This window comes from Palaemon carinicauda, chromosome 4, assembly GCF_036898095.1.
Source record: "Palaemon carinicauda isolate YSFRI2023 chromosome 4, ASM3689809v2, whole genome shotgun sequence".
NCBI lineage: Eukaryota > Metazoa > Arthropoda > Malacostraca > Decapoda > Palaemonidae > Palaemon > Palaemon carinicauda.
In genome coordinates, this window is record NC_090728.1 from 107959361 (window position 1) to 107982034 (window position 22674).

The 22674-nt window shown below is 31.9% G+C and overlaps 1 protein-coding gene across 1 annotated transcript in view; it reads left to right on the top strand.

Moving 5' to 3' along the window:
• LOC137640089 (glycogen debranching enzyme) overlaps positions 1-22674 on the top strand; it is a 225451-nt gene that overhangs the window by 127303 nt on the left and 75474 nt on the right. Inside the window, 6 exon segments of the mRNA XM_068372548.1 lie at positions 6774-6954; positions 10002-10153; positions 10956-11071; positions 11202-11380; positions 15584-15686; positions 15837-15962. Of these exon segments, the coding sequence (XP_068228649.1) occupies positions 6774-6954; positions 10002-10153; positions 10956-11071; positions 11202-11380; positions 15584-15686; positions 15837-15962 (857 nt within the window).

Sequence of the window (22674 nt, forward strand, 5' to 3'; positions counted from 1 at the left end):
ATATATATATATATATATATATATATATATATATATATATATATATATATATATATATATATATATATATATATATATATATATATATATATATATATATATATATATATATATATATATATATATATATATATATATATATATATATATATATATATATATATATATATATAATCAGCCGTTCCTAGTTCACTGTAGGGCAGAGGCCTAAGCTATTTCCTTCCACTCCGGTCAGTTTATGGTCGTTCTATGCCAGACTATACGAGCAAATTTTCTTAGCTAAACTAGTCCTTCGTTTTTTTTTTTCCTCCTTCCCCTGCTTCTTTTGCAATATCTAGGTTCCAGTCTGTTATTCTTAATGTCCATCTATTATCTGTCATTCTCATATGCCTAGCCCATGTCTATTTCTTTTTCTTACATGGTTTTAGAATATCCTCTACTTTAGTTTGCTCTCGTATCCTTATAACACTTTTTCTGTATCTTTGTGTTAATAACATCATCATTCTTTCTATAGCTCTTTGAGTTGTAACTGGCATATGTTTTAAGACTTTTGTAAGGCTCCAAGTTTCTGATGCATAAGTTATTACTGCTAGGACCATCTGATTAAATATTTTTCTTTTTAGAGAAAGTGGCATTCTACATTTCATAATCTCATTTTGTTTACCAAAATGTGTGTGTGGATGTGGATGTCCTGAGATTCAGGTAATAAAAGTTTATGGCAGGAATAACAACTTCTATTTGTGTTTGATCTACCGGAATTCAGACATGGAGGATTCTATATTTGACTGTCTTCTTACCATTATGGATAAGATACAAGAAGATGATTGAAAGGCTTCTTTTGTTTTTGTTGGTGATTTCAATGTTCACCATAGTGATTGGTTAAATTCTGTTTCTCCTACTGATCGCCATGGCTTAAGAGCTTTGGACTTTGCATCTGAATCAGGCTGTGGGGAAATCATAATTTAAGCTACTCACATGTCTGGAAACTGCTTGAATCTCGTATACACCGACTTCCCGGGCGTTATAACAAGTAAGGTTGATTCTCCAGTTGCGACATCTGATTGTCTTGATTTCATTAGTAGTGAGAACTGAACATCTGGTCCCTGATGTATCATACTCTTGTAATATATATATATAAAATCTCAAGCAGACTGGAATGGCATTTTGAGTGATATTTCGGGGTGGAATTGGTCACAAATGTACAATAGTGTTGATCCTGTTGTTCCTTTGAATGAGAGTCTAGTCAACATAATTGATAGGCGTAGCCCTTGTGTGCTGAGGTACCGAGTAAAACACAAACCATGGTTCAATGATGATTGTAGACGTGCTTATTTTGAGAAGCAGGAGGTCTCTCATCTTTGGAGGGGTAACAAAGCAGATTTGACTTGGAATAACTATACTCATCTTAAAGCCTTTGCTGAGAGAGATTATGCTTCTATTGAAAAGAAATACAATTTAACAATATAAGAACCACTTTCCAGTACAACTCAGGAACATAAGTGGTGAGTTACTCTTAAATCTGCACTCTTTGGTGTAGATGCAACAATTCCTCCTTTACTTAAACCAGATGGCTCTGTCACTCACTGCCTAAAGGAAATGGCAACCCTTTTTGGCTGATGGTGTTTAGTAAGAAGAGTGATGAGAAACTTGATCTTCCTTATTCTTGTTTTCATGAGGCTAAACTAACTAGTTTAGCTTTTTGATCTTGAAATTAAAGCTCTCTTGATGGACCTTGATGCTTATGGAAGTTTAGAACCAAATGGTATTTTCTCTTTGTTTTTATAAACACTACAGTTTTTTTTGCTCCAAGGTTATCTGTTGTTTTGTGCAAGTCACCAAGAAAATGAGCTTTTAGAAATTGTTGCAAAATCGGTAATGTTACTCCATTATGTAATTGTGTTTGTGGTAGCTCAAATCCAACTGATTACTGCCCAATTTCCATAACTTCCATATTATCTAAAGTTTTTGAACGTCTTTTTGCAAAATGTCGAATGATTTGCAAAAGGCAATCATCTGTTCCCTAGTTTGCAATTTGGATTTTGGAAAGACTTTGGAGCATGTGATGCCCTTCTTACAATCTCTAGTGCTGTACAGAAATCCGTTGATTATGTTCCGGAAATTTGTATGATTGGTCTTGATTTTAGTGCTTCCTTTGACCATCATAAAGCCCTTGTTTTCAAACATAAACAGTTGGGAGTGGGTGGGTATTTTCTTATTTCTTATTTAATATTGAAGTAAATTTCAACTGCCCCCCCTCTATCCTCTGGTATACAGTAAATATGTATCAACGCCAGATATAAGTATCAGGATCATTCGGTTTTTTATGTTTTTTTCGTGATCTGTTGCTGTGCATATTCCTGTTGCTGAAATATGTGCTTTTGTTTACTTTTATGAATTTAATTCGATATGACATTTTTGAGGAAATGAAACCATGTGTTGGAACCCTCGTGAAGTGAAAATAAAATTTTCGACGGGAGTAGAAATCAATTCACAGAAATTTCTGTTATGGCTGTTTTATCAGTTTGCTTTTGTTGTGTTCAGTATTTGAGGCAAAAATACTAATTAAAAGTGGAAATTTAAATCAGATTACAATGTAATCTGGTTGCTACGATTTTTAGTCAATGGCATTTGTAATAGTGAAATATGATTTGATTAACAAATCTACTTGGCAAGAAAACTTCATAATTCTATACTTGTTCAATAAGTTTATCGGTGCTCAATGCAATATATGTTGCAAACAAAGCTGATGATTTAATTTGCCAGGTAACTTTTTCTCCTATGAAGAATAGTCCAGTAGATAGGATAAAATGAATAAAAAGGAAAATCTTCAAAGAAATAAAAACCAGGCTTTTCTTCGGAGAAATGTCTAATATGAAGAAATTAAAAAGGTTTCGTGGCGTAAAGCTTGGAATTTTACGTAAACCTTCAAACTTTGATACAACTAAAACTGTAATCAACATCTTCCTTTCGATAGGTGTTACAAGAAGAATATAGTAAAAGAGATGGGGAAGATTGAAATCATCTCTCTCTCTCTCTCTCTCTCTCTCTCTCTCTCTCTCTCTCTCTCTCTCTCTCTCTCTCTCTCTCTCGCTCCTACATACACACACACACTCCTAAGTGGTAAAAATTTAATATGTATGAGCTGGAATTGAGAGATTGTGATTCTGATCTGAATCAAGTTGGAAGAAGCGGATAGACTAACTACAATTCGACGAGTCAGGAATTACTATTGGTTGATAGTTGAACGGAAGGATGCAGGTGCTGCCATGATTACAGATATAACTCAGAGATAGAGTCAACTGATGAGGTTTCCTGGGAATGTATAGTCCTGTACTAAAGGAAAATGTAAAGATTATTGCTGAAATATTTATATATTTTATCGGGATGTTATTGCATAATGCCTATTTATCTTATAAATTCAATTATAAGGAGAAAATGGTTTCAAAAACATTAAAAAAAAAATAGATTTAGAATAGCTTAAAATTGCGCCAGCTTCCGAAGGGCTTACAGCAACCCCCTAACCCCAGCTGCTTTGGTTATGTTTCCCCCCCCCCCCCCCTTTGGAACTTGCTGGATCCGCGCTTGTCATATATCAATCCACCAGGATTTTTTAGATTTACATAGGTACTGTAAATAGGTGTTGTTGATTTTTGTTAGGTTTATTCTGTCTTTGGAATTTAATACTTTTTACAAGATGTGATGATTCTGTGACTTATTTTATAGTTAAGAATGATTATATTATGGTCCCGTGGTCTGGGAACCAAAATATAATATTATATTACAGCTGGCAAGTTTCACAACCTCTCGAATTCCAAACTCACCTGTTTGTTTTAACATTAATCTGTTATATTTGAAAATATCAATACCCCAGCTCTGAGACAATTATATAACTCCAAGACAGCAATATATAAAAACACTGAATACCCAAAGGTCTCTTAAGTACACTCAAAACAAAACTGAGTAATTATTATGAAGAACTATTCCAAGAACCTCTTACTTCGATTTTTTAACAGGGATACGAGTGAGTACTGAAATAAACGCTGGTGAAGGAAATAATACACTCTTTACAGAAATAAATATATTCTATAAAAATTACAACACTGAAAGAATTTATGTAAAAAAATAAATAAGTCTGAACAAAACTTAGACTAGGACCAAAGAAATGTTACACTCTGAGAATTATATAATCACTTGACTCGAAATATTAAATTTGCATAAAGCCTTAGACTAAGACAAAAGAAATAAATACTTATAAAACTCTAACGATTAAACTCTTAAAGAGATTACATAAAGTAGCTGATAAACTTATGAGTTTTAGCTCACACAAAGTAAAGTCAAAATAAGTATACTTCACGTTTTTACATAAATCTCCCTGGGCCAGTTATAAAGATTTACACAATACCAGCACTCACCACAACACAATAAATTTGAAATTTCTTGCCAAGTTGCAGCAACGTTTTAACACACTACACACGATATACGTTGGCCGCAAAATCACTTTGGAGAGGACACTCTCGAGGCACTTGAGAGAGGAGGATGAACTTTGGCTCGTTCACAGGACAGACTGTTTCTCTTCTGCCCTATGCATTCCTAGGGGCACATACATAAGGACTTAGTAACTTCTAGATTATTCTCATGGCTTGGGGGCAGATACCTAGCAATGGCAAAGTTACCAACTAGATAAAAATTTAGGGGGGCCAGACCTTGCTTCCAAGGAAACTCTCTCTCTCAACTGCTCCGCCCACCTACCGTTCTCGGAAATAAAAAAAAAAGATAAGAATTTACGCTGGGGTTTTCGAGAACCTTCCAAAACATGTGGCAAATATAAGAATTGCATATTTTCTCACAAACATGACGCAATACCTCATAAGAATATAAAAAAAATATTTACTTAAGCCCTCGTTCATACCTCGTTGGGTCATATAACATTCTTAAATAGATTACGTAAGACTTCATAACAAAATATGTGAAATAAAAGTTAATTCTTAAAAATAGCATAAATTTACATATACTGACTTGAATGAATACAGTGAAATTAACGACGAAAGTCTTACGTAATTTACATACAAACCATATCTACATTAGAAGAACTCATGTTATGAGCTGCCTATTCACCTCTTAAATGCACATAGGAAATACATGAATGAAATACATGAATAAATTATTTACTCTATACTAGACCAGCTTCGTAAGAGAATGTAGATATTTGATAAAGTATCATTATATGATTGGGATTCTCCAATCTCTTGATGATCTGTAAGATTACCAATATCAGGTAATTATATTATTGTCTGAGGAGTTTCTGAGGGATTTCTTTCTATCCTTACCTTTCCCTCCTTTTAATTTTTGAATCCGTGCAAGATGTATGTGCGTATGACCCTCCTGCCACATTCATAAGATTATTTTTTCCATAAATAATTTCCAACTTTCGTCATTTCTTTGAAAATATGTCAGTGGTTTTTTGTTCTGTCAGTTCAAAATACAGCAGAGTGTATCATGATTAGAGTTACATATTAGAATGTATGGAGAACATACGAAGGCTTGTTCGCATTATCTATGTCAGACTTGGAATAGTTATTAGACTTTGCACACTCTCCTCTCGGCAAAGCTCTATGAGGAACATTTTAGTAACTTTTACTATATAGTTTTAATATCTAGAGGAAAAACTCTAAATAGTTCTTAATTCTAATTATAACATAATTCTGTTATAAAAATCCTAAGGTATTTTTTATTGATGTGATGTTATGATTACTACTGAAAAACAGTATTGTATGCTTCCACTACTTCATGGATGTGGTATATATCATAATCTCTCAATTAGTTAGTGGATATTACACTTACAAACGAGTTGATTGATTTCATCATACTGTCATAGCAATTGTTTTATATAACTAAAAAATTTAATAAATCACTATCTAATGAAGAGAGTTGAAGAGTTTTTATTCTAGATAATCTAAATTTGAAATCTTTTTTATTTATATAAAACCTTTGATAAAACTTTAAAGAAAAGCTGTTGGTTACCGTAACCTTCGTAGACCTTGATTGTTCTCACAAATTACGTAAGAATAATTCCCTATGGAAGTTATTTGGATACAGATATTTCCCCATTGTGTGTAATAATTAAAGTAGTTTTATATGAAAGTTATTACACCATTGTATTACTATGTTGCAAAACTGAATTTACATTAAGGAATGTTTTTTTTTTTTTTTTTTTTTTTTTTTTTTTTTTTTTTTTTTCAAGAAAACATGGTGGGAGCATACAGTATATTACTTGAATTTATTTTGCTGTTGTTTCTATTCAATAATCAGTTTTACTTTTTTCCATGCTCAGACTGGAAATAGTGTGAGTAGGCTACAATATGGTCCCCTATTGACTAAATTCTCATTATTTTCTCAGTTATTATACAGTATTTATAGTTATTTAATGTTAATAGAAATTCAGCTTCTGTATTTTTTCCTTTTAATAATAGCTTGGCAAAATATTTCATTAACATTATTTAACATGCTTGACTGTAGATTTTCTGTCCAACAAAGGGAATGAAGTACATTTATTAGTAAAATTCTTGAATTTAATAAATTTACGATGTGAAATATATTGTTTTACTCTAATAGCCAAGTATAACGTCTTTCAAAATTTAGATTTTTGCATTCTTAATTGGTACTGGAAATTAAACTTCAAGAGAAATTCAACCATGTTTTAAATTATCGAAATTTATCAAGCTTTAACTTATTTTGATTGTTTTTCATACAGCCTCGCTATCTTTATATTTCAGTCCCGCATTTCAGAAGTCACAACACACAATACTTCTTTATCAGAAATCATAAACAATCTTACGTTAGCTGATATCAATCGTGTGCTGTACCGATGTGATGAGGAAGAAAAAGATGAGGGACGAGGTGGTGGTACATATGTAATTCCTAACCATGGACCTTTGCCTTACTGTGGACTTCAAGGTAAGATTATACTGTTTAACATTTTGGTAATAAAATACAAAATACCTCATTTTACTTAGGCTTTCATCCCTCGTAGGTGCAATTAACCAAATGTTGGTTACTTAGAATTAATCAAGTAGTAACTATCCCCCATAAGATAGCTCCCAAAAATCAGCCAAGTGTGATTAACTCCAAGAAACAATTTCCCCAGTAATCAACAAAATATAGATTTTTGAGAGACAACTACCACAGAAAAGGTAATCCCGAGTTTATGTGCAACACTCATTGACTTTACATTCACCGTCTTTGTTTAAGCAGTAACATTAGGTTACTGCAAACTGTATTTGAAATTCTTCCTTAGTTGCTTATATCACAAAATTGTCTCCCGCTTATGTTTTTATTCTAGCTAAAGGGGTGTCCATAATGTAGTGTGTTTTATGTACTTTTGCCACATTCTTTATACTTGAGATATTTCTTTTATTTATGAGCACTGACAAAGGAAGATTTATTTGATAAGTTGTTATTCGTTCACCTTATTAACAATGCTTGTATTTCACTCACTCTTTAGTTTTTATTTTTATGTTCAATTTCACTTGACAAAGGTAATACTGTACATATGGCGAAAGTACTGATGTATTCTTTTGTTTTGTCTTTTTGCTTCATATGTATACAGTAGTGAGCTACTCCTTGGCAAAAGTAGGTGCAATGTTTTTCTATAGGTGTTATTTAAATTGCTGTCTTGCATTATTTTATTACAATACAGAGCAGTGTTGTTTCTTAGAACTGTATGCAATGAGTAAAATATACTTTTACTAATAGAATAGTCCATTATTTAATCACAATGATAGGTCCAAGTAGGTTGGGAATACACACACAGTGCAGATAAGGGGTTAGTGGATATTGCTCGATAGGCTTAGCTATTCAAAAGCTCTAGCCTGAATTTGGAATCCAGAGAAATTATAAGTATCCATCATTGCAGTACTAATTTCGTATAATATTGTAGTTTGATAAATATGCAATACACACTTTATACAAAACACCTAAAAATATGAGTTTATCAGGCAGAGAGACTCACGTGACAACTTGACTCGCCTACTCAAACTATCTCTTCATGATCAAGTTTAGACATCACCCAATTTACAAACAAGTCACGTTCCAGAGGGGTGTTTGTATCTTAAATTGTTTGTAAATTGTTATTTTCCCGCTTTGTGTTAATAACATAGAAATCGACCGCCTTTTTTGGGCAACATGTATTAAGGCACTATGGTAACCTTTAACAAAGTGTTTGATATGTTAGGGTTTTACTTTGTTTTACAAATAAGTATAAAATGCATAATGATAAAAATTATAATAATAAAACTTTCTTACCTTTAAAATTGGTGCAACAAACATGAGGTGATGGATGAGTGGAGAATAGGAAGGTGTGTTGGGGCGATAGTGTCATCAGGGTCGTCAGCTTTATATTCTTTATCAAAACGTTATGAAGAATAAAATAATTTTATGCGGAACACACTTTTGCTTTTGTGGGAATATATGATGTACTTTTTCCAGAAAACTACTAGCTTCTTTGAATTTACTGTAAGTGGAGAACATTTACTATAATTCCCTTCTCTTTATCCTTCTTTCACATACATGTACATACATTATACCCCCCCCCTTTTTTTTTTTTACTAAATGCTATCCTGTATTAGAGCATTTTAGTCTGTTAGGCATATTTTCTGTTGAAAGTTTTGTATATCAGGCATTTTTCTGTTAGACATTTTGTCCATTAGACATTTTGTCAGTAGGATATTTTGTCCATTAGACATTTTGTCTTTTTTTGGTATTTTGTCCACACACATTTTGTCTGTTGGCCCTCTCCCTTTAGGCATTCCGTGTGCACACACTTTCCCTCAAGACTGTCTCTCTTCTGTGCATCTGCTACAGATTAGAAGTGTTTCAGGCTCTCTTATCATGTCACCGTTAGAGGCATAAGAGTTCTGTCGCCTTCTTCGTCACAGACTTTGTTGTGAATAAGATTAATAGCTCTATTAATCCTGGTTGTGAAGACCCAATATCAATTGTTTTCGAACACCAGTCATTTGTCAGATATGAGACCAATTGAGAGAAGTAGAAACAGTAAATTGAATACTGTATCTATAGAAATGAGAGAATAAAGTCACTGTTAAGGGAGAGTGGGAGTGAGATTACTGATTCAGTTTCACTGAGAAGAGAAAGAACAGAAAAAACCTAAATATGAAAATAATACTCCAAACAGGAAAGAATGAATAATCTTGAATATAAACGTTATTTGAGTGACCAAAGATACACCTTTTGGTCACTCAATGATATCTCAGAATAACTTTGGCATTAGTAAAGATCAAATGTAGTGGTAGATATCAATTACTAATGTGTTAAGATCTCAAACTAGCTTTCATTCGATGATTAGCTACTAGATTTTTGGAAAATTTAGATAAAAGTGTTTGTTATATGAGCATGAGCATTTTAAATAACCTCACTGTTCCCTTAACCCTTTGTTCTATTGGGAGTCGCCACCTCCTAGCTATTCGACTTAGATGCACCTCTTGTATTTTATGTGAGACTGAAATTGTATGATTGTAGCAGTTGAGAGGAAGAACTGGCCCCGGAGACAGGTCCTACTAAGCACTAATGCTATATTTTATCTTAAAGTAGATAATTAGTACTAGGTTAAACCTTCAACATATTAAGAGCAAAGCCAGGTTTGTGTTTTAGTTATGGATCATTGTTGTTTAAGAGTTTCTTTACTTGATGAGAAATTAACTCTATTGTATGGCAAACTAAACTGGCAATATACATTCGAGGTATTGTTTGGGCCTTGGTATACAATATAAAGTCAATATTGTACCTTTATTTGTGAAAGAAATATTACAGTAAATTATGGGATATTAACAGTTTGTTGTTTTTGTGAAACAGTAATTTGTAAAATGTGGATATCAGTTTCTGAAACCCACTAATGTAAAATACTCATTAGTTAAGATTCTGGTGCTGAATCCACTGAAATTATATTATCTACTTTGCCCTTAATTGGTTTATTCTTTTCTCTCTAGGTTTTATATCTGCTTTGAGTGAAATTAGAGTCCACAATGATCTTGGTCACCCATTATGTGGTAATTTGCGAGATGGAGACTGGATGATGGACTATATAGTGGCTCGTTTGAAGCTTGAACCGGGAACACAACCGCTCGGAAACTGGTTTGAAGTAAGAATTATGTTTTATATCTTATTTTATCATATTTGTTTTACAGAACTTCATAGGTTAACGATTGGTAGTAGTACAGCATTACACTTTAACTGGCGAATAACTTTTTTGTGTAGTAATTGCATGCTTGGGATTCAAAACTTTCAGGAGAGAATTATTTTTAATGGCAAGTTTATTAGCAGGTCAGGTTAGTCAGTACAGGTAAACATTATAAAGTATTGGGCTTTAAAATGTGAAAATAACCTTACGAGCTCGTCTCCTAATATGTAGTCTGTAACTACCTACAGTACAATACTGTCTTTCGTGTTCTGGACTGTAGATTCATTGTGGATAGTTCTTTTTCAAGGAACATATCATGTATGATTTTCAGATTGGTAACATTTGGATGACTGCAGATAAGTAGATAAGTAGGGCCAACTGTGTGATATATACATATATATATAATGTATGTATGTATCTATATATATATATATATATATATATATATATATATATATATATATATATATATATATTTATGTATGTATCTGTATGTATCTATATATATATATATATATATATATATATATATATATATATATATATGTATATATATGTACACTACGTATACATATATATATATATATATATATATATATATATATATATATATATATATATATATGTATGTATATATATATATATATATATATATATATATATATATATATATATATATATATATATATATATATATATATATATATATATATATATACAGTATACAGTATATATATTTAAATCATAATATACTTTCCAACAGAATGTGTTCAGTTGGTTGAAAGAAGTCCCTCGGTACCTCATCCCAGCATATTTCGATTCCATTATTACCAGCGTTTATTTGACAATCATCAATCGAGCCTGGGCACTCATGGGAGAGTGAGTATGGAATAGTCATGTAGTATTAATGTAAGATATAGTGAAAAATATTTTTGTTTTATTTTGTATTTTGATAATACAGTATTTGTGTTATTTATTGTATTTAATAATTACATTTTACTATTTTCAGCTTCATCTCCCAAGGGTCAGATTTTGCCAAGGCTCTTGGCTTGTGCTCAGTGCAGTTTTGTGGTATCGTCAAATCTGCTTTACTTCCTCAACTGTCCCCGAATTTGATGGCCCCACAGCCACCAATCCTTCCAGGAGGCCAAGGTTCTCAGAACCAAATGTCTGTCACTATTGCTGCAGGTAATTACAATCATGTTGTAGTTTTGTGCAATAGTTCAAGAGCATTGCCTAACATCGTATGTGTGTTATGAATTATTATATAACTAGCATAGACTGTTTATTAACACTGGATATGCGTTTATGGTATCATATGTGGCATTTGCCTATTTATATGATGAGGTATTTTCCTAGTTAGCAATTTACCTCTTACTCATTGGGCAAAATACAGTATGTGAATTTTTATATACATGTAGATATTTTACATAGATATTCTATGAATAAAAGGTTTTTATATAAGTTGTCTGGGTGTTGTGGAGTGATTTGTATAAAAACTGAATGGATAAACACACAATTAGATGGCTTAATAGCAGTAAAGGCTTCCAGGGGCATAGGACATACCCTATAGATATTCTGTCTTGTCCTTCCTGTAATCAGAGATGGCTAAAGATAAATAAAAGATAGTTGTAGCCAGATTCCATCTTTAACTGCAAATGGAAGATGAATCTAAAATGAGAAGACTAGTTCATCTTCATATATCTAAACATCTTCAGCAGCATATCCACTTTCCTCCCTACCCACACTGGATAGCTAACTTACATTTTACATTCACACCAACGTTTATTAGATTCTAAAATCCTTATGTACCAACACCTTTTGCATGTCATCTGGCCAACACATTATTGGCCTCTACTGTAGACCCTTTTCCTTCCAAAACCTATGAATTATACCTCAAAGCAATATGATCCATCTTTTCACCTCCTTTTACTGCAGCTTCTCCTTCATATTTATCTTCCTTTCTCTCTATACATATGATTGGCCTAGATTTTAGCGCTGCCCTTGACCGTGTTAATCATGAGGTCCTTGTTTTCAAACTCAAACAGTTGGGAGTGGGTGGGACTTTTCTTAGCATTATTATTGAAATTTTGATTAATAGATTGCAAAGAGTTGTAGTTGAAGGGCACCATAGTGAGTATAGGAATGTGATATCTGGTGTTCCTTAGGGTAGTGTTCTTGGCCCATTACCTTTCATAATATACACACATAACATGTGGTTTGGTCTGAAAAATAAGCTTGTTGCATATGCAGATGATGCTACTCTCTGTATCAATTCCATCTCCTGAATGTAAATCTGGGGATGCTAAATCCCTTATGAAAATCTAGCTACAGTTAGTGCATGGTGCAAATTATGGAGGATGAAGTTGAATCCTAACAAAACTCAAAGTATGATTGTAAGTAGCTCGAGGCATTTGATCCTCAATATCCGGATCTCAGTATTGATAATGTTTCTTTAACTCTATATGACTCTTATCTATTTTCATTGAAGAAGTGTTTTGATTCTCTCATTCTACCTTGTTAAAAGTATCGTTCTCCTGTCGGGTCTTCAGCTGCTGATTCCCATCCTGATTTGTTGGATAGGAACTTACAGTCTATGAAATTTCTTATTCCTAATCTAGATGTTAGTCTCTGGCACCGTCGTTCAATTAGTTCGTTATTCATGTTGCATAAGATTTTTCATAATTTTGACCATCCTTTACATTTATATCTTCCCGGACAGTACCAACCGTGCATAATGCTAGGTATACAGTTAATTCTAATAGTCAGGCCTTCATCATCATGAGACTCAATACTACACGGTATTCCAGTTTTATTCCAGCTGTGACCGAGTTGTGGAATGATCCTAATCGAGTAGTTGAATCAGTAGAACTTCAAGAATTCAAATTTGCAGCAAATATTTTCATGTTGAACAGGATGACATGGCTTTTTATAGTTTATATATGAAAGGTCTGTTTAAATGTTGTTACTGTTCTTATGATATTTTATCTTAATTATTCATTACTTCTCATATACTATAGTTCATTTATTTCCTTTTTTCCATTCCTCGCACAGCTATTTTTCCCTGTTAGAGTCCTTGGGCTTACACCGCCCTGCTTTTACAGCTATAATTGTAGCTTAGCTATTAATAATAATAATAATAATGATAATAATAATAATAGTAATAATAATAATAATAATAATTATTATTACTATTATTATTATCATCATTATTATTGTTGTTGTTGTTGTTGTTGTTGTTATATCATTTCAATCCACATATGTAATACAAACATATTGTTGTGACAGTTTATAATTTTTCCTCCCCCTCTATAGAGTGAGCCTTTTCCCTAAATCTAGCCCATCATTTCACCTTAGATTTCTTAATTATAAACAATTTTTACCAATCATGTGACTATACATACAAAACGTTATCTCGATTCATCGTTTCAATCATGCTAGTTGTAATTTTTCCATCTATTTCCTTTTTCTTCATTACTTGTCTGTTCAGATATGTTACTTCACTCATATATTTTGCAAACATAATTTCAACATCTACATTTTTCTGGTCTCACTGACATTCAACATTCTCACTTTACACTCTTTAAAGAGTTAGCTTAACAATTTCTTCTGATATTGCAGGCTTTACATCCATACACACTCCTCCATTTCAATATTTTGCAGTAATCTTGCTATCTTTTTTGCTTCACTCAATCCAAAACTCAGCTCTTCTTTCTAATTACCTTCAAGATATACATTTTCTCCCAAATACCTATAAGATTAACTATTGATGCGTACATACTTTCTATAATGACACTCTTCAAGTCTCTGTTTTTCTAGTTTCCATTTATATTCCTACCATCCATTTACCCTCATTCCTTTTGAACTTTATTTACACACTTACAACACATTTTAAGTCTCTGTCGCTTGACTTCAATGTCAAACTCGTTAAAAATTTTTGTTATTAAACTGAAGCCAATTTTACTCCATTCGTGACTATTTTTTATCTCATAATCTTGTACATCCATATCTTGTTCTTTCTCTAGGTTCTGTCTTTACTCCATTCATAGAAATATCAAACACCCAAGGAAACACCACACCCATTTTAAGCCCCCATTCACATCAAACAATTCTCTTACATATTTACACATTTTAGCACAGGCACAACTTCTTTCGCAAAAATTAATGGCCCTTAAAGACTATCCACAACATCATTCAACTATATTGCATGTATATACATTAATCTTTACTTAAAAATTAACATACAATTTTTCTTGATAAACACTTGATCAACATATCCTTTTACTTGTTTAAACCCCCATTGATCTTCACCATCATACCTCCTGTCATTTGTACTACTTTCTCAATAATAATCTTTGTGTACACTTTTGCAAAGATATGTGCTTAAAGTTATGCTCACAAAATTTTCAGACCTACTCCTCTTGTCAATTTTTTTTACTCTGTTTGGAAATTCATTCCTCTCGCCCATTCTTTTCAGAAGCTTTCACGAATTTAAGAGTGTATATATATATATATATATATATATATATATATATATATATATATATATATATATATATATATATATACATACATATATATATACATATATATATATATATATATATATATACATATATATATATATATATATATATATATATATATATATATATATATATATATGTATATATATATATATATATATATATATATATATATATGTGTGTGTGTATATATATTATGCAGGGTTACCCGGCATTGCCTGGGTATATTTGACCTTGGATTTTAAATGTGGGCATAAAGCCCCCCTCATTCACAAATTTTGCTCGAAATTAAGTCATCTAGAAAGCATTATTGTATAGTAGCATGTTTTCAGGAAAATGTTTTGAATGGTTGGATGTTCCATTGAAACATTTTTTTCAGATATTCAGGAGGTTCAACTAACAAAGGCAGTCTAATTTTCCCTCCACTTCAACACAATCCAGGAAGTTCATTCTTTCAATTCTGAGGATCACAGTGATTACATTGTTGTGGCATTAAGCCAATTTGTACTGTTTCTTCTGTTTCATAGGGGTATCTTAGATTATAAGTGAATGCACCAAGACATAATTGTACAGTATTAAAAGGACGTGCTTTTGTTTTTGCATCCATGATTCTATCAATATGGCAACTATTCTCAGCTATTTCCGATGTTTCTTGGTTTTGATTGATTTCATTGATTTCTTGATTCAAGATTTCTTATAGCTGGAAAAGATATTACTAACAGTAGAGCGGATAACGGATGGCAAGTGTTTGAGTGTGCATGCATGACAGCCATTATCTTAATATAGTGGTATACAGTAGTTTATAATATGAAGTAAGATTTTAATATTTTTAACTTTTCCTAATTGGAAGTGCATCTATTTCCAGGTCTACCACACTTTTCAACAGGATACATGCGCTGTTGGGGTCGTGACACTTTCATTGCTTTGCCTGGAAATCTTTTGATTACTGGAAGATACAATGAAGCTAGGTGAATATGATCATTTTATCAACATTAGTATTTGGATTTTATATTTTTGACCTAATTTCAAAAACAATATAACTGTAGTCTCTTCATGTGATATATTATGTGATATAGAATGGCATCCTCATTTTAATGAATATTTTTTGTTAATTACAGGTGGATTATTTTAGCTTTTGCTGGTACTATGCGTCATGGTTTGATTCCTAATCTTCTAGATGGGGGACATAAAGCCAGATTCAATTGCAGAGATGCTGTTTGGTTTTGGCTTCAGTCTATTCAGAGGTAGGTGAATTTATTTTAATGTATTGAAAATAATTTTTTTTTTTAGTTTCATGTGGTTTTTAAGATTGAGTAGATTAGGCTGAAGTGAAGATTTTTCTCTCACAAAAAAAAAAGAGGGAAAACTTATCGAGAGACATTAAACAAAGTAGTGTGTGCCTTTTTCTGTGTTGTATAAGAAAATCTAAACACGTACTTTAATGAAAATTCAATTAACACACAAACACACGCACATGCGCGCACACACACACACACACACACACACACACACACACATATATATATATATATATATATATATATATATATATATATATATATATATACAGTGATGCCTCAGGATACGAAATTAATCCGTTCAGGATGCGGTTTCGTATCCTGATATTTTCGTATCCTGAGTCGTGTTTTACATGTAAATAGCCTAATCCGTTCCAAGCCTTATAAAAAGTCACCCTTTCTTTCATAAACACGTTAAACTGTAGTAATAAACATGCAATGTAGCCATTTCTATCATTCAATAATTAACACAACCGTTAAAAACAGCCTAATCCATTCCAGAAACCACTATGAGATTATTCAATAATATAGTTATAGCCAAGTTATCCCCCCCAAGCCCAAAGAAAACGGTCCGTTTTCTTTACTACTGTATAAAAGTTACGGTACTGTATGTACGTAAAGCATTTAGATCAGTGAAGGTGTATTGTTACCTGTACCTACACCTAAATTAATGATTGATGCCTGTACACTCTGAAAAAAAGGTTACAGTTAATTAGTGTAACAAAAAAGTTGAAACTTACCTTTTGATTGAGACGATGTCCGATAGCGAAGTCGCGGCAGAGGAGGATGGCATAAGGCAGAAAACGTAACAAGTGACAGACTACGTACAGTAATTTACACACTTAACACATTAACACTTAAACTTTACGAAATAAAAAAATGGAAGAAATAATTAACACTTAACATTACGTATGGAAAACTATAAAATGAAAGAAAAAATTACTTTAACACTTAACGGTAACATAAAACTTAAAATTGAATTTTTTTTTTTTTGGCTTTTTTATAACTTTACGTTTTTCTTATTTTCTAAATCTCTTCTACTTCTTCATCACTTTCTTTTTTCTGTTTCTTTTCTTTACTTTCACCTTCTAATTCTTCATCCCTTCCTCTTTTCTGTTTCTTTTCTTCACTTTCACCTTCGTCTTGGCCTACTAATACCGCTGGCCTCTTTAATAAGAAACTATCCATTGAAGCTTGTTTCTGCCTACTTTTCAACACATTTCTAAAATGCGTTAGGCAAACGTAATATAATACACTACGTAACGTTATATACAGTCTATGTATAGTAAACACTAATACAGTACAGTGCACAGTAACGAATGTTTATTAACGATAACACGTGGCGTACGAATGTACTGTATATTAACACTAAGTCAAACAAGCGAAAGCAAACAATGTCTGTTAACGATACCGCGGTCGGAACGAAAAGAGAGAGAGAGAGATGAACGCCCGTGCGTAGGCAAGCTGGGATAGTTGCCGACCAATAGGAAAGCAGGATCTTATGGCGTCAGCTAGCGTCTGAGTAGGGAGATAACCAATGGGTGAGCGGGAGGCTGTAAGTGAGTCTACCCAAGTTCAAAGTCAGGCGGCGCGCGCTTTTTAAAATTACTCTCGGCGAAGAGTTGGGATCTCGTAAGGTTTTTGTATCCTGAAATTTTATCCGTATCCTGGGGCATAAAAATCTTCGAATCACTTTTCGCATCCTGAATTTTTCGTAAGCAGAAACTTTCGTATCCAGAGGTATCACTGTATATATATATATATATATATATATATATATATATATATATATATATATATATATATATATATATATATTTATATGTGTGTGTATATATATATATATATATATATATATATATATATATATATATATATATATATATATATATATATATATATATATGCACACACACACATATATATATATATATACATATATATATATATATATATATATATATATATATATATATATATATATATATATATATATATTTATATATATATCTCTAATTACCTACTCCATTATATTTTTGTCTGCTCATCAGGTTCTCATCGATGCACCCTTATCTTGCATGAACTTTTGTACAAAATATGCTGGATGTCCAGACCCTCTCTTTCAATTATGTGTTTTATTATATCTCTCCCATCTTTTCTAGGCCTTCATCTCCACCTAACTTCCTGGAACTTCTGAGTTATTCAGTCTTTTAACTAATCTATTGTCTTTCAGTCGTAACTCATGATCAAACTACCTGAAATTACTATGACTTCTCTTTTCATATATGAAAGGCTAGGTCAGAGGAAGTTTACTAAATCTTCTAAGTATTTACATTTCTCAAACTATAAATTCTTCGTACACCACATATAATGCACAAATAATTCCTTTTAATTCCTTCGACCTATTCATTCACGTTGAATATCCTTACATCAAAATTTCACAAAAGAGAATTGCTTCAATGATCCCTTATACATTCCCACCATATTATCTCGCGAAAATTCAACTATTCATCAATCATTTACAGAATTTAGCACTTATATTTCTTGTTTTTTTATTCACCTCATCTCTCATCTTTCAATAAATAAATTGGAAAGTGTATATATATATATATATATATATATATATATATATATATATATATATATATATATATATACGTATATATATATATATATATATATATATATATATATATATATATATATTTATTTATTTATTTATATATTTGTGTTGTTCCTCCAGAGGACATGAAAGAAAAAAAGAAATGGAGTGAGTTTTCTATTAATAAAAATCTTGCAGGTAACATAGAAAGAAGAATTTTGTAGCACTAGCGATAGGATTGCAGGATTAATTATCAAACTAAATTAGAAGTATAAACTAAAGATAATTCAAACCTATGCACCAACAATATCCCATACAGAGGAAAAAATAAAAGTTTTTATGAAGATATCTATGAAAAAAAAAAATATGACTCAATTTACATTTGTTTTGGGTGACTTCAATGCTAAAATAAGTCAAAAGAAGAGAGGAGAATGAGCAGTAGGTAAATTTGAAGTAGGCACAAGGAATGGCAGAGGAGACATGCTTGTAGAATTTGCTGAAAGAAGCAATCTTAATATCATGAAAACCTTTTATAAAAAGGGACATACAAAATGGACAGGGAGAAGCCTTTGGAAATAAGAAAAGTTAAATCAATTTTATTCTTAGTGAAAGTGTCAATTTAGTTAAAGATGTAATAGTATTAAACAAGTGATCATAGAATGGTAAAAAGCAAAATTTGATTAGATTTGAGGAAAGAGAGAGAAATTAATGTTAAGAAAGAAAGTAAACGCTCCTGTAATAAGAGAAAAATCTGACGAGTTTAGTTTAGCAATACAAAACAGGTACTCCCAGCTACAGGATAAAATGAAAGCAAGTAGAGAAGAAATTAACAGTAATCTAACAAAATTTGTATTGGAACCATTAAAAGATACAGGTGCAAGAGTTACTAAACAAGATCAAGGAAAACTATCAGAAAAGACCTAACAACTATTAAAGAGAAGATTGGAAATGAGGGTAAAATCAAAGAGAGCTAAACTACAATTAGCAAAACTATCCAAAACAATAAACAAACTAAAAACCCAAGATATTTCTAAACACAATCAGACCAAATTGAGGAAACACTAAAGAAAGAAAGAAGTGTCAAATTGATGAAAAGCAGACTTGCCAACAGATCTTTGCTAAAGGATGCAAATGGAAATATTGTCCACAATTAGAGTGATTAAAATGGCAGAAGATTTCTACACAATGCTGTACAATAGTGATAAAAGAATAACTTCACCAATAGAAATGATGAAATACTTGAGCGCGACCAAATGAATAGTAGGAGAAGTAAAGAAAGCATTAAAAGGCATGAAAAGTGGCAGAGCTGCAGGAGAAGATGGCCTAACAATTGATTTAATAATAGATGGAGATTTCATAATAGTAAAAGTGGTTGAAGTCTACACTAAACTAAATGTCTGCCAGAATGCTCTAACACCTACAGCTTCGAAAAACCTTATTATTATAGTAATTCACATAAAGAGAAACACAAAAAAACCTTAAAAATTACCACCCAGTAAGTTTACTAACCGTAATATATAAAATATTCACAAATATCATATTAGGCCAAAAAGAACGACAGCTAGACTTTAATCAATCAAGATAGTAATTAACCAACTAATGGAAAAATCAACTTGGCATTTATGACTATGAGAAAGCTTTGGATTCTGCCAAAACATCAGCATTAATGAAAGCCCTTCAAAAACAAGGAATAGATGAAGCTTTTGTTAGAACACTTGAAGATATCTATACGGAAAGTACAGCAATCCTGAAACTACATAAAGATAGTGAGAAAACTCCGATTGAAAAAGGAGTTAGAGACGGAGGCCCCCTCTCTCCTAAATTATTCACAGCATGCCTAGAAGAAGTTTTTAAGAATTTAGATTGGGAAAATGTAAGAATTAATATTAATGGGGAATACCTCAACAACTTAAGATTTGCAGATGACATAGTTGTGTTTAGTGAATCATGGCAGTAATTGCAAAAGATGGTAGAAGATTTGAACAGAGAAAGCAGAAATGTAGGACTGAAAATGAATATGAGTAAAACTAAGATAATTTTTAATGAAAATGCAAAGAGACAACACATAAGGGTAATGACAAACCTCTAGAGATAGTTAATGAATATACGTATTTGAGACAAACAGTATGTGTTTCTTCAGGGTATGAGATGGAAATTACAAGAAGGGTAAGCATGGGATGGAAAGCTTTTGGTTAACAGAATTAGATTATGAAATGTAAAATGCCACTATCTCAAAAAAGAAAAGCATTTAATGAGATGGTCCCACCAATATTAGCATATGCATCAGAAACTTGGAGCCTTACTAAAGCCTTAGAATATAAGCTAGTTAAACTCATTAATGATGCTTTGCTGGTTTGTAGCTCTCATTTCAATTTTGTTACATTATTTTTGTATGATTTTACTTTTTAATCTTCTTTGTACCCCCAACAATTGTACGTAGTACATGAAAGTTCTGGGTTCCTGATCTTTCTCATTTCTATTTCCCCTGGATTTTATACATTTATATATATATATATATATATATATATATATATATATATATATATATATATATATATATATACACACACACACACACATATATATATATATATATATATATATATATATATATATATATATATATATATATATATATATTTGTGTGTGTGTCTCAGCAATCCATTTTTTCCAACGGTTATATAACCGAATGAGCAACTTGTTGGAGTAACGAGAACTCTGGGTGTGGAGGAAATGTCCCCTTAAATCTCGATGAAATCACTGGGAGCGGGATGACGGATTGGGTTTAAGGTGATAGACAAGATGTCTTTTCGACTTTTACTCCTGATGACAGGCGGATGATCTTACTGGAATTAGTATGGACTGACAGGGGTCACTTGCCTTAGTTAAATAGGCAGTGTGCATCACAAGGAACTGGCTATCCTTTGATGAATTTAGTCAATGAATCCTCTATGGATTTAGTCAGTCAATGGAAAGCAAAAATGACAGAATGGCCCTCAGTCCCAGGCGTAGCAAGGTGCTAAGAATCTCCCGGTTTATAAATACTAAATAAGAATTGAAAATTAATAATTGGAATGTTCGAAGCATGAATCAGATTTGCAAGTTACAGCAAGTGGAGAAGGAATTTATGAAATATAGTTTTGATATCTTGGCCCCTACTGAAACACGTTGTCAGGGGATTGATGAAGAAATCTTAGCCCAAGGCAGTACGCACACACACACACATATATATATATACTTATATATATATATATATATATATATATATATATATATATATATATATATATACATACATATATATATATATATATATATATATATATATATATATATATATATATATATACACACACACACACTCAGGAAGAAGAGAAAGGGTAAGAATGATGATGACACCAAGAGCAGAAAATACATTAATGGGATGAAGAGCTGTAAATTGTAGATTATTACTTACAATGTTTAAATCAAAGCAGTGCAATATGAGTATTATAGCTAGATATGCATCAGCAGATGATTCCCCTAAAGAAAGTAATGGTGAATACTATGAAAAAATGCAGAGTGTAATAGATGAGATCCCAGAGAGAGATGACAATTGTGATTGGCGACTTTAATTTTAAAGTTGGAAGGAATAATCAGGTATAGAGAATGTGAAGGATGTTGAGGGTCTTGGTGAATTTGCAAATGAAAATGGGGCCCACTTTATAATTTTTTGTTCAACAAACAATTTTGTTATTGGAGGTACTCTTTTCCAGCACAAGAACATCTACAAATATACATGGACTTCACTATGTGGCAATTACAAAAATTCAATGGATCATTTAGCCATTAATAAAGTTAGCAGGAGGACTCTGAGAAATGTAAAAAGCTATAGAGGTGCAGATAGTGGTAGTGTTCACCAGCTCCTCATTTCCACACTGAAATTAAAACTGGAAGCAGCCAACAGAAATGTAGATAGAGTAGATAGATTGATGAAAGGATTAGAGATAAACAAGCATGATTTAGAAAAAGCAGAGGTTGTACTGACCAAATTTTCATTTTAAGATATGTACAGCA